Source organism: Lichenostomus cassidix, chromosome 23 (genome assembly GCF_008360975.1).
Source record: "Lichenostomus cassidix isolate B80296 chromosome 23, HeHo_3.0, whole genome shotgun sequence".
NCBI lineage: Eukaryota > Metazoa > Chordata > Aves > Passeriformes > Meliphagidae > Lichenostomus > Lichenostomus cassidix.
The window spans coordinates 541,126-557,016 of record NC_139503.1 but is presented as its reverse complement, the minus strand read 5'-3'; the positions used below and the strand labels follow the sequence as shown (position 1 = coordinate 557,016).

The 15,891-nt window shown below is 53.4% G+C and overlaps 1 protein-coding gene across 2 annotated transcripts in view; it reads left to right on the top strand.

Annotated features, from left to right (window-relative positions):
- The first annotated feature begins 9,078 nt into the window (after positions 1-9,078).
- Positions 9,079-15,891, top strand: part of ARID1A (AT-rich interaction domain 1A) — a 54,451-nt gene continuing 47,638 nt past the window's right edge. The window contains exon 1 of one of the 2 annotated variants that reach the window (XM_085081289.1): positions 9,079-10,802. In XM_085081289.1, coding sequence (XP_084937415.1) covers positions 9,711-10,802 — 1,092 coding nt within the window. In that variant the 5' untranslated portion in view covers positions 9,079-9,710. The remainder of the gene's footprint in view (positions 10,803-15,891) is intronic. The other variant, XM_085081288.1, reaches the window with a different exon arrangement.

Sequence of the window (15,891 nt, the reverse complement as noted above, 5' to 3'; positions counted from 1 at the left end):
ATTTTGGGGTGGGTTTTTTCCTTTCTCCCCATAATAGGATGTCACATTTAGATTATTTTTGTACCTCTAGAAATAGTGGAAATAACTTCACTCGTTTGCATCACAACTCAGCTGTAGTGCTTCATGTTTTGGTTGGGTTTTCTTTGTTGGTGAGTGTTTTGGTTTGATGTTTTTATTTTTAAAAATATTGCTGTGTTGTAGCTATTAAACAGGAAAAAATAATGAATTTTGAAGTATTTGCAAAGTTCTTTAAAGCATAATGATAATGAGAAGTTTCTTGTGCAATGATAGCTGAATCCAGGGCTCCGTTATCCTGTGGGATGTTGATAAGTGCCAGGGGCTTGTTGCAGCCCATGGCTCATCACTGCCCTGCAGAAGTTGTGCTCCTCGTGCTGCCTCAGCATAATTTACTGCTCTCAGCCCTGTGTTTAAACAGAAAATGAAGCGTGCTGGGCACTCTGCACACATGTATGAGGCAGTTCTGAGCAACATACACTCTAAAAATAGACAAGGTAAGTGAAACAATAGGAAGACAGTGATTCCAGAGGGTCAGGATTGCGCAGGAAGGGCTGCAGTGCCCTCGGTGACTGCATGAACCCAGGGCACAGGAAAACCTGAGGTCAGTAACTATGTTTCCTGAAGCTGGGAAAGTAATACTTTTAAATACTTTGTTTCATAATATGGTTAATTGCACCCTTTTTCTGACAGCTATAATGACTGTGACTCTTTCTGATCACGTTTCACTCACCATGCACTCAAGAACATTTCATGTTCAGATTTGGAGTGGGGTTTTTTGTTGTTTTGCCAGATATACTCAGTATTTTTATAAATATTTGAAAATAACGCCTTTTTTACGATTTTTCAGTATGACTGGACTCAGTTTTACAGAGGGAGCTCTGGCCAATGCCTTTGTTTTAGTGAACATGTGTGTGATATCCCAGGCTCTACCAGCAGTGCTGTTGCTGAGGTGTGATCACAGGCCCCTCTCAAGGCAGAGATAACTGATAGATAAAAATGACCTCATTTCACAGTCCCACAGCTGAACTCTGAAAGTTCCAGCATAGCTGGTCAGAATGTGTTTGAATTTTTGTTTCTGAGTCAGTGTCACTGAGGTCCCTACTTGTGACATTCAGAAGGTGACTTTTAGGCCATTTGAGCTCAACGGGGTGGAGGCCTGGAGCAGAAAATCAGTTGCATCCTCACACATGGACCCTGTGTGTTTGGGAAGTCCCAACACTCCCTGGGGGGTCTGATTACAGAATTCAGATTGGGAAATACACATTTATGGGTGATTGCTGAAAGGTAGATAAGGACAATTTCTGTTTGACCCTTTCTTGGCCAATGTTTGCAAGCTGCTCAACACCCTGTTTATGTGGAATATTGAGGTTGTTTTGTGTTATTCATTTTTTCACCAGTTATTTGTGCCTGCCTTTGTACAGCTGGAGTGAAGGGACGTTACTAAGTGTTCTCCCCATAGCATGAATATTTAATAGTTTGTGTGTTCCTTCTCTGTGTCGTGTGTGTGCCTATATAATACCAACAAAATCTCTCAAAGTCAGTTTTTGCAAGAGATTTTCAATGCACATCATGTAACTGAGTCACAGTGCTGAGTAAACCACACCATTGTAGAATTTCACCTAAAATCTGAATTTGCCAAATGGTGGTATTTTGCAAATAAGCACAGATTCTGCTAACTTCCCCTCGAGATTTCATTCCAGTCTGATCCAATTTCCCAGTATGGACAAACTGGTGTCTCTTAGAAATAAAAGAGAAATCTTTAGCCTATTGAAAAGAGGATTTTCTTTGTTTCTCAGATGTGCAGATACTCGTGTTCTGGAGCTCAGAGCTGCTCTGAGTGTGCTGGGCGGATCCTGCAAAGTGCTGAGTGCATGGCTAACTTTAAGGGAGTAGAGCCTTAAAATCACCGGGGCTGCTGATGTTTAAAATTACCAAGAGACTTAAGTACTCTGATGGCCCCCAGCCAGTGGCTTTCACATCTCCTAGGACGGAGCCCTAAGGAGACACAGCGATCAGCTGCAGCTCAATTTCCCTCTCCCGTTTTAAATATAAGGTTTAAAGCCCAAATTCTGACAGCTGTTTAATTAAAGATACTCATTTTAACTGTGAGGAATGTGATATGCAGCGGCGCTACGCCTGCTTTCTTTCTTTCTGCCTCTCCTGGCATCCCAGCTCACTCCTCTACAGCGTTAGTGCAGGGCTTGCAGTTTTCACTGCTGCTCCGTTCCTGCTTTATCCTCTTCCATCTTTTCCATCTGCTTTATTCTGTTTGGAAAATGGCAATGTAGAATGTGTTTGGTGTAACCTTAATCCTGACCAGCATCTGGGCTCCGTTTAAAAAAAAAAAAAAAAAGCATCTACTGCAAGGAAGGTTTCTGTATATGTTTCCCCACTTTACTAAAACAAAGTTGGGGGGGCGGGGGGAGACCAAAAATAACCATTGCAAAATTATATTTATTTGAAATGATCTGTGAATTAATATGTGGGGTTTAATGTGTTTTCCTGCCCACATGGACAAACCGTGGGGTTTGTGCTCTCACCTCTGTCCCGGTGGGGGTCGAGTCCGAGGTAAACCGGATTTGGACCATTTTGGGAAGGGAGAGAAAGGAAGGGGGGGCGGTTATTTAAATTTATTTAAATCTGCTTTTAACAGCTTCGCTGCTAATTACTCCCAATATGTAAAAGTTAACGCCACCATAAAACACGGGATGCACTGAAATTCCTGCCTGATGCTCTCTGACGCTTCCCTATGAAACTTTCCCAGGCCCGCAGAGGTCCCGGTGCGGGGCAGCGCAGCTCCCGGGGACACGGCGGGGACGGGCAGGACGGGACCCTCGGTGCCCCCCGGTGCCCCCCGGTGCCCCCCGACCCCCGGCCCGGGCAGGGCCAAGCCGTCGGTCAGCTCGGTGGGGCCGGGGCTGCTCCCGGGGGCTCCTCCTGGGGCTCGGCTAGCGGCGGAAATGCGGCGGGGCCGGGGGGCAGCGGGCCGGGCACAGCTCCGCACCGGGCACAGCTCCGCACCGCGCTCCCCGCCGAGCTCGTTGTGCTCCCGTCCGGAGCCAGCTCCGATGGGGGCTGGGACAGCTCCCACCCGGCCAGGATGGCTCTTCCCGGCCCGCTGCCCTTCCCGGGCGGAGCTGCCCCCGAGCCCCGAGCCCCCTCTTCCATTCCTGCTGCTGTGGGATTTTCCCGAGCCGCATCTGCCCAGCGCTCCCAGCTCGGGGCTCTTGAACTTCAGTCCCCGGCAGCCACAGAGGTCGCTTCTGAGCTCCACGCGAAGCCCTTTTTCCATTATTTATTTATTTATTTTCCCCCAACTCATGGCCAGAGTGGAAAAGCACATTTAAATCCCGAACTCGGCTTTCCCACGTGGTGTCTCGCTGAGCTGCTGTCACAGCCAAGCTCTCACAGGGCACAGGAGCTTCTGTCCTGCCCTGCCGGGAAGGCACAAGGTGATGAACATTTTTAATCACATCTCACTAAACCCCAAACTTGTGCTGAAAAATCCACTCTCCTCATGATCAGGCTCTTGCTTTTGATGGCACCTGGACAGAGTGTACGAATAATGAGGGGATTAAAGTTCTGCTCCCCCTTCCCGGGTGCCTGCTAAAGGTATGGATGTTTGTCAGAGATTTGGGGGTTAATTCAGACAAGTTTATTTCACGTTCTGGGTCTGCACACCTGCAAAGAGCACGCTTGGTTTGCTGTAAAGGTTAGCAGTGCATACAGGGAGACAAAACTGATTGTGGATATGAGTGTAGGATGTCTTGGATATGTGTGTAAGCATTAAATGGAGCAGGGGCTGTTTTTTAGGTGACTTTTCACCCCATTCAGAGATCATGGGCACAATATACTGCATTTCAACACTCACTGGAGAGAAAGGGAGACAGAGGGGAGGCAGGGCCGTACCCCAAATTGGTCATCTGTAGTCTCTAGGGGATGGTGTCCCCAACCTTGAATTATTCAGTTTAAACAGGCCTAGAGCACGCCACATCTTTAAGGCCTTTTCCCTGATGTCTCTAGGAGGCAGCCTTCATCGAGAGAGGAGAGCAAATCTTGGCAAAAAGAGCGCCGAAGGATGTGAACCCCTTGGAAAATTCCACTTCCTGCCCAGCACTGCGTGTCCTTGGGTCTCTCACTCATTCCCATGCACTTAACGAGGGATTTCTGCCCCAGGCTACCACACCAACTTTCTAAATAAATGCCGCGCACACCCGAGCTCGGTGCTTTGCAGTTAATCTCAGCCCAGCACCAGCTCTCTCTCCTCTCTTCCTACTTCCCTCCATTTTATTTCTCCGCTGTTTTTTCTCTCCAGCAGACTCCAACTCTCTCTCCTGCTGAACTTGCCGGGAACAAAAGGCTCCGTTCCCGATCCAGCCCGCAGTTGCCGTGAGAAACTTCCTCGCCAGCGCTGTCTGTCGCTCCGCTCTCCCTCCCTCGCTCCCTCCCTGCCTCGGGAAAATGGCAGTGCAAGAGCTTGATGAAAAGGGGGAAAAACCTCCTTTCCCAGCGCCTGCCTCTCCTGCAGCACCCCCCACCCCCCAGTCGTGACGCCTGAACTCAAACTTCTCTAAAAATACACTTTAGGAGGGCAGAATTTCACGGGGGGGGGGATGTATTTTTTTTACACCCCACTGAAAAGAGGCACCGAGATGGGGGAAGGCCGAGGGACAGCTTTTTGCAGGCAGGAGAACCTGCTGCTGACCCCTCCCGCACTGCATCGCCAGGTCCCAAGGATTTGGAACACAATAAGTTTTCCTTCAGTGGGAAAATCCAGGCCCAGAGTTCAGATCTTTCTCTTTTCGCAGCTTTAAAAGCGTTTTTTCTTTTCCTTTTTTTAACTCTTCACAGTGGGGTTCGCCGCTCTGCTAACCCACCCGAGAGCTCCCAAATCTGGTGGGATTCAGGGAAAACAGACGGTTGGCTCCGGATCCAGTGCAGGGGTTTTTGCAAACTCCGGTCCGCGTTTTGATTTTCTTTTTTGCCTTCTTTTTTTTTTTTTTTTTTTTTTTTTTTAAAGTAGATTTACTCTTCCTTCCCCGAGCGCACCGGAGCGCTGCTGGCCGAGGGCAGCCGGGGTTCACCCCCGGCTATAGAATAAATGGGCTTCACTCCTTGCCTGCACTTCATTATTGTTTCCCCCCCCTTCCCGATATCCCCCAATTTTCCCTGGAATTGCTAAATTCCACGTCCAGCCTTATTTTCACTGCAGAGTGAACGCTGCCCTCCTCGCTCAGCCCCAAATCCGCACACATGTGCCCCCCAAACTTGCCCTGTCCCACTTTTCCGCCCCCTCGGGTGGCTCCCTGCGGGCCGTGGGGTGTGGGGCGTGCGACACGCGTGTCACCAGCCCGGCTGCCCCAGGCCCGCGGGGGTCGCGCAGGATGCGCGGGGGCTGCGCTGCCTCGTCCCTTCCCCTCCGCGAATTCCGCTTCGCTTTTTCCTCCTCCTCGCCGGTGCTGCTAAAATAATGCATTTCCTCGAGTCAGGCCGAGTCCACTTTCCTGCCTTAAAATGCATCCAAAGTTTCGCAGCTCGCTGTCAGATGTCACCAGCGGGCTCTCGCGGGGCGGCCGAGCCGGGGTCTCGCTCCCTGCCCAAGGGAACCTGGCGTGGGAAGCAGCAAAACCCCTGGAAAATCCACGCCTGCCTTTGAGCTGCTGCATTCAGCGAAGGGACAGAGCTACGGCTGGCACTCAGCGCTGAGCCATTGTGTCTCCCCAGAAAGAGAGATTATACAATATTTTAGCATTATTTTTAAGTGGATAAATGAGTGTTGTCTAGCATGATGCCCTGCAAACAAATAATTCAAACAATATCAATCCTAGTGGTGATGGAGCCACGAGGACAGTGCTTAACCCAGATACAATAGCAGCTAGAACACTGCAAGGAATAGGCTGGGCGAATATAAACATATTGACAGGAAATGTGATTTTCTTTAGCAAAAACCCTCTCAGATGAGCTGAGGTACAGCCAGTAACCCTCCTGACTCCGTTCCATCTTTTGCAGGGCGCCCCATGAATTATAATAGATGGGTCTCTTGTTCTCGGGTCCAGCGTGCACATCTCAGCACGCCGTGCCTCTCGGTGCAATGGAAGAGCATCCTTCCCCACACAGCTACATCAGTTCCTCCTCAGCTCCCTTCGCTCTGCCTTAGTTGTGCTTGTTAGTACTTTATCGCGGAAGCCGCTCCCGATTCCGGCAGGCGGGATCCAGTCCGTGTTTGTAGCCAGGGAAAGGCTGGGATAATGATAACTTGTGTGTGTGCGAGCTGAGCCGAGGCAGCGCTGACTTTAGTCCGGTTTCCATGTCAACGATTCAGTCCATATTTGCCATCACACAGTTGGCAGAGCCCGATTTTTTTTTTTTCCTGGAGGGGGGAGACACCACTCCTGTTTCTAGTACTCTAATCTAGACCAGGTTTCCTAAACTGCCTTAGTGCTGGGTTAAATGGCACGGCCACCTTCATGAAGGAGACTTCCCGTCAGGAGGAGCCAGCGCGGTGGTGGTGGCCTGCAGTGCCATGTGAGCGCTGCTTTTCCAGCCTATCTGAGAGCAAGGAGCCGGGCCGGGCTGAGGGAAGCGTGCTCGGCACTTGGGGACATGGGCAAGGCAGCTCGGCCGCCGCTGCCGAGCAGAGATGGCTCCGGCTGGGAAAAGCGGGGATGTGCTGCAGGGAAAAGTCGCTGCCGGTCCCGAGAGATGGTCGCTACATCCCGGGATGACGGGACTGGCAGGAGGATTTTCAGCTCTTAGGTGGCAATGTTGTTAAGAACTCTGCTGTCATCTGCTTCCCAGTCCTCATGGCTGGGAATTCATTGAATGCCTCACTATTGAGTAAAGTGCCAGGGCCTCATTGATGAGGCGTATTCCAAAATCTGCTGCAGCTTTCACAAACATTTGGTAAAGTGAGTGTCTCCTCATTGTGTGGGTGGCTGGGGAATCCAGGCTGCTTTTCACATTACTATCAACACCGGGTTTCACAGTCTGACATAGTGCTCCTTGAAGGGGCTTCCAAAAGACGGACACAGGTAGTGAGGTGTGAGCATGGGATCTTTGCTGGATGTGCCCGAGCTGCTTCCCAAGCTCCTGAAGTGAAGGGGTTAAACTTTTGGTGATGCTCAGTGAGCTGGTGGGGCTTTGCTCCCTGAAGCAGATGTGGCTTTGGGGTTGGGGAGATGGGTGCTTGAGATGGGTGCGGAGATTAAATGGCAGAACTCTCTCCCGTCAGTGCATTTTAAAATCTAGTACAAATGGTGTTTTGGTGCTGTGGGGCACCATGGACATTAATGAAGCCATTGGGCTTCACTTGTGAGAGTCCAGCCTGATATTGGAGGAACTTTTCCCTCTTCTTTGTCTCTCCAGAACCCAGGATTTCATCAACTCCTCTGAAGAGAGTATGTAGACCAATTTTTGTTCTAGCACATTCCACAGTCTCCAAACTCTTCTGAAGAAGAATATCTTGGTATTTTTGCTTCTCTGTGGTCCACACACATCTCACTAAAGCCACAGGGCCTCCAGCATTGTACTGGGGCTCCAATCCTTGTGAAGGCCTTGAGTACTATCACAGTACCAACGTCATAATTTATTACCCGTTTTTTCCATATAGTTTATTTACAGCTGTGGAGAAGGACTGACCAGCCAGTTTGCTGGATGGGATCTGCTCTGTGTTGCACAGTCAACTGTGCAGGCTGTGAAATGGCAAAAGTGCTTTGTTTGGAGCCTGAGGGGCAGTTTATTGGTCTAGAAAACATTTAGAATTTTGCCATTTATTGCCATATCCCGCCTCCCCTCCCACTTTCCAGCTTTGGAATAAACCCCTTTGTTCCACCACCTGCACTCTGGATGATAAATATTTTATAATATAAGTTTTATAATGGGTGAGAGGGCTGAGTTGATGTCAGTAGACACTGACACCTTCACTTGATCCCCAGCAGGCACATGGTGCTGGCAGGGACCCAGTTCTGCTGCCCAAGACTTTGCCTCTTGCGCTGGACTGACGTTCGCCCAGTGCCACCAGTTCCACTGGGAGTCCCTGTGGTGTGTCCCACTGGGTGCTGCGCTGGGGCCGAGCCCTGTTTGCTGTCACTGCACAGGGGTTACTTCTGCCACATTATCTGTTCTGTGGTGATGCTCTAAAATGGCAGCCTCAGACCTCAGAGTCTCTTTTGACTCTCCACCCACTGTTTTCTGATGTTTTCTGTCATCTTAAAGTTGTATTTACTTCTACGTCACTTTTCCAAGTATTTCCATGTTCCAGAGGAACACCAGTACATGGGACCCAGGCCTAACCTGTAACATGTCTGCAGTTTTTGCCAGACAACTGTGTCCTAATTTCTATGAACTTGGTGTTTATAACCCCAAAAACTCATCTTTTTGTCCTTCCCATGCCCTGCTGCAGCTCCACACCACCTGAATTAAAACAGGCAGGTTTGGTCCCCGCTGGCACAGGCCAGGCTATGGTCCAGGATGGAGATCCAGGTACATCCCTCTCCTCCCTCTTTCCAGTCTGCCTAGGCCTCGGGGATGGAGGAGGTGGGAATCTGGGTCTGAAAGGGTTGCAGAAGAGCATGGCCTAATTCCCAGTTCACCTCTTGACAGCTGGGGAGCTCCGGCACGGCTTTAGGCTCGGATTGCCAGCGCATCCTGTCCCATTGCCCAACGTGTTGTGTCTAGACGCGCTCAGGTGGTTTTGGATCTGGGAATTCCTGGTTCCGTGCCCACCGCCCTCGCCTTGGCAGGAGCGGGGAGCCGGACTTTCTTGGATTGTCCGCGCGTGCAGTCACAGCCCTGGCGCGCCGCCAACGCCTTTTCCAGAGGGACACGGCCAAGCGGAGAGGAAATGACAACCGCTAACAGTTCGCAGAGGGCTTAATTCTAAATGGAATTTCTAGGGACAAAGAAGAGGCGCTTCGGTAACCCACGGGCAGAAACCCCAGGGCCGGCGGCCGCCGAGCGGCCAGCACGCCCCCGGAGGGCTCCGGCCGCGGGACATCGCCCGCTGCCCCCGGGGATCGCCCCGGGCTGCTCCGGCCGCGGCGGGGGAGCGCTGCCCCCCGGCCCCCGGCTCCGCCGATCCGCCGCGGGTTTTGCGGGCGGCAGCTCCGCGCCGGCGGCGGCCGGGGCCGGCCCGCTCCTCCTTTGTGACGGGGGGGAGGCTCCGCTCCGGGCCGGGCTGCGCTCCGCTCCGGGTTTGGCAGGCGGCCGCGGCGCTGGGTAAAATGGCAGCGCTGAGCCTCGTGTCGGACTGAGCCCGCTCGGCCGAGCAGAGTCGGAGCTCGCCCAGCCCGGCCCCGCCGCCGCTCGGCCCCGCTCCGGGGACGGCGCCCGCCCGCCCGCCGTGTCCCCCCTCCCTCCCTCCCGCCTCTCCCGCACCGGGAGCCCCGTCCCGGGTCCCCCCCACCCCCCCTTTCCTCCTCCTTCCCCCCCACTCCCTCCTCCTCCCCTTTCTCCGCCGGCTGCAACCGAGGAGGTACAGCGGGGCCAGGCCCCGGGAAGCCCAGCCCAGCGGAGCCCTCCCCGCCTCGCCGAGCAGGCCGGGGGGGAATGAGCCCCCGCTGCCCTGAAGAGCCGCCCGCCGCCGCCTGAGCGGGGAGAGCAGAGCAGCGAGGCCTCACGCCGGCTGGCCAGGCAGGGAGCAGCTCGGGGGGACCGGTCCGGGGGGGTGGCCGGGTGGGGAGGGTGGGGGGATCATGGCTGCTCAGGTCGCCCCCGCCGCCGCCAGCAGCCTGGGCGCCCCGGCTCCATCCGAGCTGAAGAAAGCGGAGGCGCAGCAGCGGGATTGTCCCCCGGAGGAGGCGGGGGGTGAGGCGGCGGCGGCGGAGCGCGGCGAGAAGCAGGCGGAGAGCGAGGGCCCGTCGGGGAAGGAGCTGCAGGACGGGGCCGAGAGCAACGGAGGGGGCGCAGGGGCCGAGTCCGACCTGAAGAGCTCGAACGGGAACCCGGGCCCCAGGCCCGCCGCCGCCGCCACCCTGAACAATAACCTCCCGGAGCCGCCCGGTGGCGGCGGCGGCGGCAGCGACGGGGTGGGGGCGCCGCAGCCGCCGCCGCCGCAGCAGCAGCAGCCGCCCCCTTCCCACCCGGCCGCCTTGCCCCCGCCAGCCTACGGCTTCGGGCAGCCCTACGGCCGGGGCGCCGCCGCTGCCTTCCACCAACATGGCGGACAACAAAGCCCTGGCATGGCAGCGCTGCAGAGCGGGGGCCTGGAGCAGAACTACCCGGGGCCGGCGGGAGCCCCCGCGGGGCCGCCCCCTCCGCAGAACTCGCACGGCGCCGGGGCCGAGCACGGCTTCCCCAACCACCAGTACAACTCCTACTACGCGGCCGGGCGCAGCGCCGGCTCCTACCCGCCTCCCCCCCAGGCCTACGCCCTGAGCTCCCCCCGGGGCTCCGCGCCGCCGGCCGCCAAGTCCCCCGCGGCCGCCGCCGCCGCCGCCTTCCAGCAGCAGCAGCAGCGCTTCGGGGTCATGGGTCCCTCGGCCGCCGGCGGCGCTGGAGGAGGGGGCACCACCCCGCAGCCCACGGCCACCCCCACCCTCAACCAGCTCCTCACCTCCCCCAGCTCCGCCCGCGCCTACCAGGGGTACCCCGGGGGCGACTATAGCGCCGGGCCGCAGGACGGGGCGGCCGCCGCCAAGGGCGCCGCCGACATGGTCTCGCAGTACGGCGGGGGCAGCGGCCAGGGCTGGGCAGCGGCCGGCGGGGCCCCGCCGAGGAGCCACCACGCGCCCATGAGCCCCGGGAGCAGCGGCGGCGGGGGACAGAGCCTCGGCAGGAGCCAGCAGGTACCGGCCGGGCGGCGCGGGGCGGGCCGGGGGGGCAGCCGGGCACGGGGCCGGGCGGGGGGCGCGGGGCTCGGGGGTCTCGGGGCGGCGGCGGCGGCTCTCCCCCGGGTTCCCCCCGCCGGGCCGGCGCTGCCGGGCGCTGCCATTGTCTGTGCTGCTCGCTCGCTCTAAAATGGCTGCCTCGCCGCCTTCCCTTCCTCCTCCTCCCCGGCCTTTGTGCGGGGCTCCCGGGCCGCCGCCGCCGCGCCGCTCGCCGTGCCGGGGGGGCTGTGCCGGGGGGCCGCGGCCGGGCTCGGGGCGGGCGGCTCGGGCCCGGCGGGGCGCGGTGCGGGGGGCCGGGGAGGCCAAGGGCGCGCCCGGGACAACGCGTGGCCCCGGCAGCGCCGCCGCCTTCCCGCGGCCCCGCGACCCCCGGAGCCGGCCTGGGGGGTCCCGCTGGCCGCGGCGGGGTCCGGCAGGGTCCGGCGGGACGGGCAGGGCCGCGGGGGGCCGGCGGGGCCGCGGGGTGCGCGGTGCGGGCGGAGGGGCCGCGGGCCGGGGCGGGAGCGCCGGCGGGGAGCTGGGCGATGGGAGCAGCGAGTGCGGATCGCTTGGGTTTGGGATTTGAATTATGGAGGTAAAATCCTTCTGTCAAAGCCAGGAGACAGTTGGTCTTAGGTTGACATCCCATCTGTGATCTGATTGGCTCCCCATCCCCTGCTCTTGGCCATTTATAATTGCCTCTGATGTAATGGTACAACCATCCTGATGAGCTCATAAACTTCCACACTCGCCTCCTCCGCCAGCCCCGGGACGGGGCAGCCCCGCGCCCCTCTCCGCATCCCCCGGCGTGACCTTGAGCCCCGCGTGCCCCGGGCGGGACGGGAGCCGAGGGCACTTTGTTTGTACCTTGGGTTTATTTTCCTTGTGATGTTGGATTCAGCCTGCAATAGAGTCTGTGTTGTCGGAACGGTGGCAGGGCTGCTCCGCACAATGGGCTTGCTGTTTATTTTGGTTATGTGACTTTCCCCTTGGTATAAATGATTTCTTTGATGGATCTGAGGATGCGTTTGTTCCTGGCTGGTTTTGGCCCTTTTCAAAACTGGGGCTGTTTGGGTTCTTTATTAGATGGGAGCATGTGGGGGGTTCTGGGGTGTGTTACAGCCTAAAGAAGGAAAAGAATCCCCAAACAACTGAACAATCAGAACCAAACTTGTGGCCAAAACGCTGAAATTGGTCAGTTACCAAGAATTACTACTTTACATTCAACAGAACTGTGATACAGGAGAGGAGCCTTCAACTGTGTGTCTTAGGGCATGTTTTGATTTATTTTGAGTGAGAACTGATGTGTCACCCCCTCATAGAGGCACTTACTTCCTAGAGATGTTCAGGTGCTGGTTGTGGTTGGGCTCAGCAGTGTCACAACTCTTTGCTTTTCCAAGCAGTGAAACTGGAAAAAGCAAGCCTGAGGATTATCTTTATTGTTGTGTATGTAGAATTCCCTCTTTGCTGGAATAGGAACGGCCAGGAAACAAGCAGAGGCGAAGGCAGTACAGCATCAGACATTTTAGATACGGGGAAAAAAGGTGCTGGTATCTTTATCTGAAAACCTTGATTAAAACCAGGTTCCTCTCTGTGTTCAGACTTGCATCTCCAAGGCCTGTGGTGGAGAGACTAAACTTCCCTTTTTGTTCTGTGTACTTTGCTCCAACTTCAGGCCGGGGTCAGAGACATTTGATAGCACAGACCTGCAGCCTCCAGAGCTTCCCTTCTTGCTCAGGACTTCTCCTGCACTGATCTGAAAGCTGCTCAATTGTTTGTTCCTTGATTACCAAAGGCACTGTCTGCCTTGAGTGACAGGATTGGCTTTTCTGTCAGGCTGGAATTCCACTCTCCCAGAGAGCAGATATTCTCTGCTGGGGCCATCAAACGTCCAGTGGTGACTTGCAGTGAGTGTTGGAGCATCCTCAGGGAAGATTTCAGCTGCTTGGGAATGTGGCCATGTGTTCCGTGGATCCAATTAAAAGTGTTTACTTTGTAAATCCTGAAAAGTCTCAATTTAGATAAAATGTATTAAAACACGGAGATAGGTTGAACTTTTCAGGTATTGCCCTGCAGTTCAGTTCTGTCAGCGTTCTGGTACGAACTTGTAAAAGAAGCTTATTTTGTCCTGGAAAATGAATTTCACTTAATTCCACGAGCTGCTGACACACAGTGAATTAATAATACCTGAGTAAGTAGTCCCATAAACTGGAATTATTAATGAATAGTTGTTCTGAGAATTACTTGGACTTGGGATAGGACAAATAGTGAATGTAAAAGGTAAACCAGCAGCTCCCTCATCTCAAAAGCCAAATGACTTTTTCCCCCAGTCCTTTTTTTGCCAAGGATTATTGGACTTAAACTGTCAATTCCTTTTTTCTGCCAGAAAAAGAAAAGAGCAGACATATCTAATGAAAAAAGCTTCCACGTGTCATCTGCACTGCCCACAAGAAACAGTTGATTAATAATGATACTCCAGCCCTGAATTACAGCCTCCTGTGCTGTGTACTCCTAAATTCCCTGGATTGGGAGAATTTAAAGCTTTGTGTCTTCTCTTTGTCTTGCACAGCCATGAGCAGAGCTGGTGCTTCCCACCCAACTCCTGAAAACTCTGGGAGAGCAGAGCAGAGGGTGAACTCACAAAATCATCCCAGGGAGCATCTGGTGCAGGCTGGGAGAAGAGGATGTGGGAATTCCCACTTGGGGGTCACAGGCCCTGGTTTGGGGATGAGAAGCAGGATGGTGCCTTTAATGCCTGGTACTCTTTAGGAATTCTGGGTGATGCCATCATGGGGCTTTCATCACTTTGCTCATCAAGAAAGGCCAAGTAATTTCTGGCGTGAAAGTTGTTTGGGTGGAATGTTCCCTGCAGTGAGAGGAGTGAGTAGTCACACCACAGAGTTACTCAGGGGTGGCTCCTGTGTGTAACCCTGATGGACACTTCACCCACAGGGAGGTGGTGCTCAGTGGGAGCCCAGGGAACACAAGGATGCTCCCTGTCTTTTTGGGATTTGGCAGTTTTTCCAGATGACCTTTCTAGCTGGGGAGCACAGAGCAGGATCAAGAGATCAGGATGGCTGATTTGCAGTGTGTGGGATGAGAAATCCCTGGTTTGCTGTGGGAATGACTTGTAAGAAGCCAGGCCAGGTATCCTGGTTTTCAATTTTTCCAGCTCTCCCGTGGGTTTGTTTCCACCTGCTTCCCCTCAGAGCATGTAGCAGCTCTTAATAATACACCAGTTTTCACACTGCCTTGGGATTTAAAGAAAGCTGCTTGAGAGAAAGGACTTCCCTGCCTGTAATAGATGGGCATTTCTCAGGCTTTGGCTACAACAAAGTGTCTCCTGTAACGGGAGAACTCTTTGGACCACATTAAACATTGACATCTTGGATAACCTCCCCATAGGTGCCCTGACACATCAAGGCCTCTGTTATAAGTTCAATGAAAGCAGTTAAAAAAATCATATGTTAATTTTAAAAAAAGCTTTTGGGCCTGTTGCCATACAATAGCTATTTTTTGTTGACTTAGATTTCAACTTTAGTAGCAAGTGAGGCATGGAAAACGTTGTTGGAAATATGTTTTTTAAACTAAATTGGCACCAAATGGCTCTGTGCTGCCAGTGAGCTGTGATATCTTGGAATGGGAAATTGGGACCTGGCTCCTCTTGGCTCGTGGTTTTTCCTTGCTTTGCATTGTAATGTCAGGAGCCCTCGAGTTGTGTGGTGTGCACTGGAGCTTTCCAACAAAAAGGAGAGTGGTGCATCTCCTTTTCCCTGAATGAGTGGTTTTAGGGCTTGGCTGTTTTAGAAAACATAGGAAAATTGTGTTACTTTGATTTTGTTGGTAAAATCTTGTTAATTCTGGTGTGAACAGTGGAGGTTTTGCTGCTTTATCTTTTTTAAACAGTCTGAACTAAACCAGGCGTTGCCTGATTCTCTTAAAACCTTTTGTTTCCTGCACTGCCATCTCCCTGATGCCCAGTTTGGAGGTGTCCAATGTATCCAGGCAGGATGTGTGTGGGATACACTACAGTGAAACTGAGTCCTGACTCTCAGCTGGAGCTTTTATTTTTCCCTGCCCTTATCACCACCAGTTTACTGGGAAACCTGGGACAAACCACTTGATTGTTGTGGTGAAATGGGCTTAGCAAGTCTTGCCTACTGCTTTTTATGGAGTTTAATTGAGTTGCCCTGTGAATCCTTATTTATTATCTGGGCTAGGGGAGGGTTTCTCCCTATGGTGTCTCTCTTGTAGTCATGTTGCTGGTTGCAAGACAGAAAGAAATTTGGCTTCTAGAAGGTTTTATGTTTGACTTCCAGGCCTTTTTGGGGGGCTAGAATACTTAGTAGTTTCCTAAAATTGTCCAGTTTAATTCCCTTTACCTGCTACAACTTCTGTTTCGTGTTTCTGAAAACAGGAAAACTTCCTGTTTTCCCTCAACAGACAGGCAGAACTTCTTCCCTGTTCTTAAATAATATTAGGAACTGGGGTGGGGGGAGGCATGACCATCAAATGTTCTGTTACATAGCTGTGTCTGGCTGTGTTTATAAGCTTGGTGTGTTCAAAAAGCTTTGGGTTTTTTCTGTTGTCTCATTTGAGAGCTCTGGTCAGTGATTGCTGTGTTACAGACATATCACACGTTCCACGAGGGCTGTGTTAAAAATCCCAGCAGCTTTCCTTCAGAGAGAAAATAATGTCTAAAATTAGGCTTAATGGTGCAGCTGTTGGTTTTATCTGTTACCTCATACACGACTTTTTCACCACTTTTCTCCCTGCTCTTTTCAAAGGAATGCCACCGATTGGAAATCCAGCTTTTACCCTCTGCATTGGTGCTCTGGATAATTAAAATATTAGAGGAGAAAATGCCCTTTCCAGCTCTTACTCTGTGTATTTAAAATTCTTTGGCTGGTCAGTCTGCTTTCTTCTTTGAATTGCAACTCCTGGGTGATGGATTTCTTTGGGGAGAAGCTCCTCAGCGATGCCATTGCCCAATTCCTGCCAGGAATGCTGGAAACTCAAGGGGCAGTGGCAGCAAAACAGAAACTGAAGGCAGCAAATGTGGTTGGGA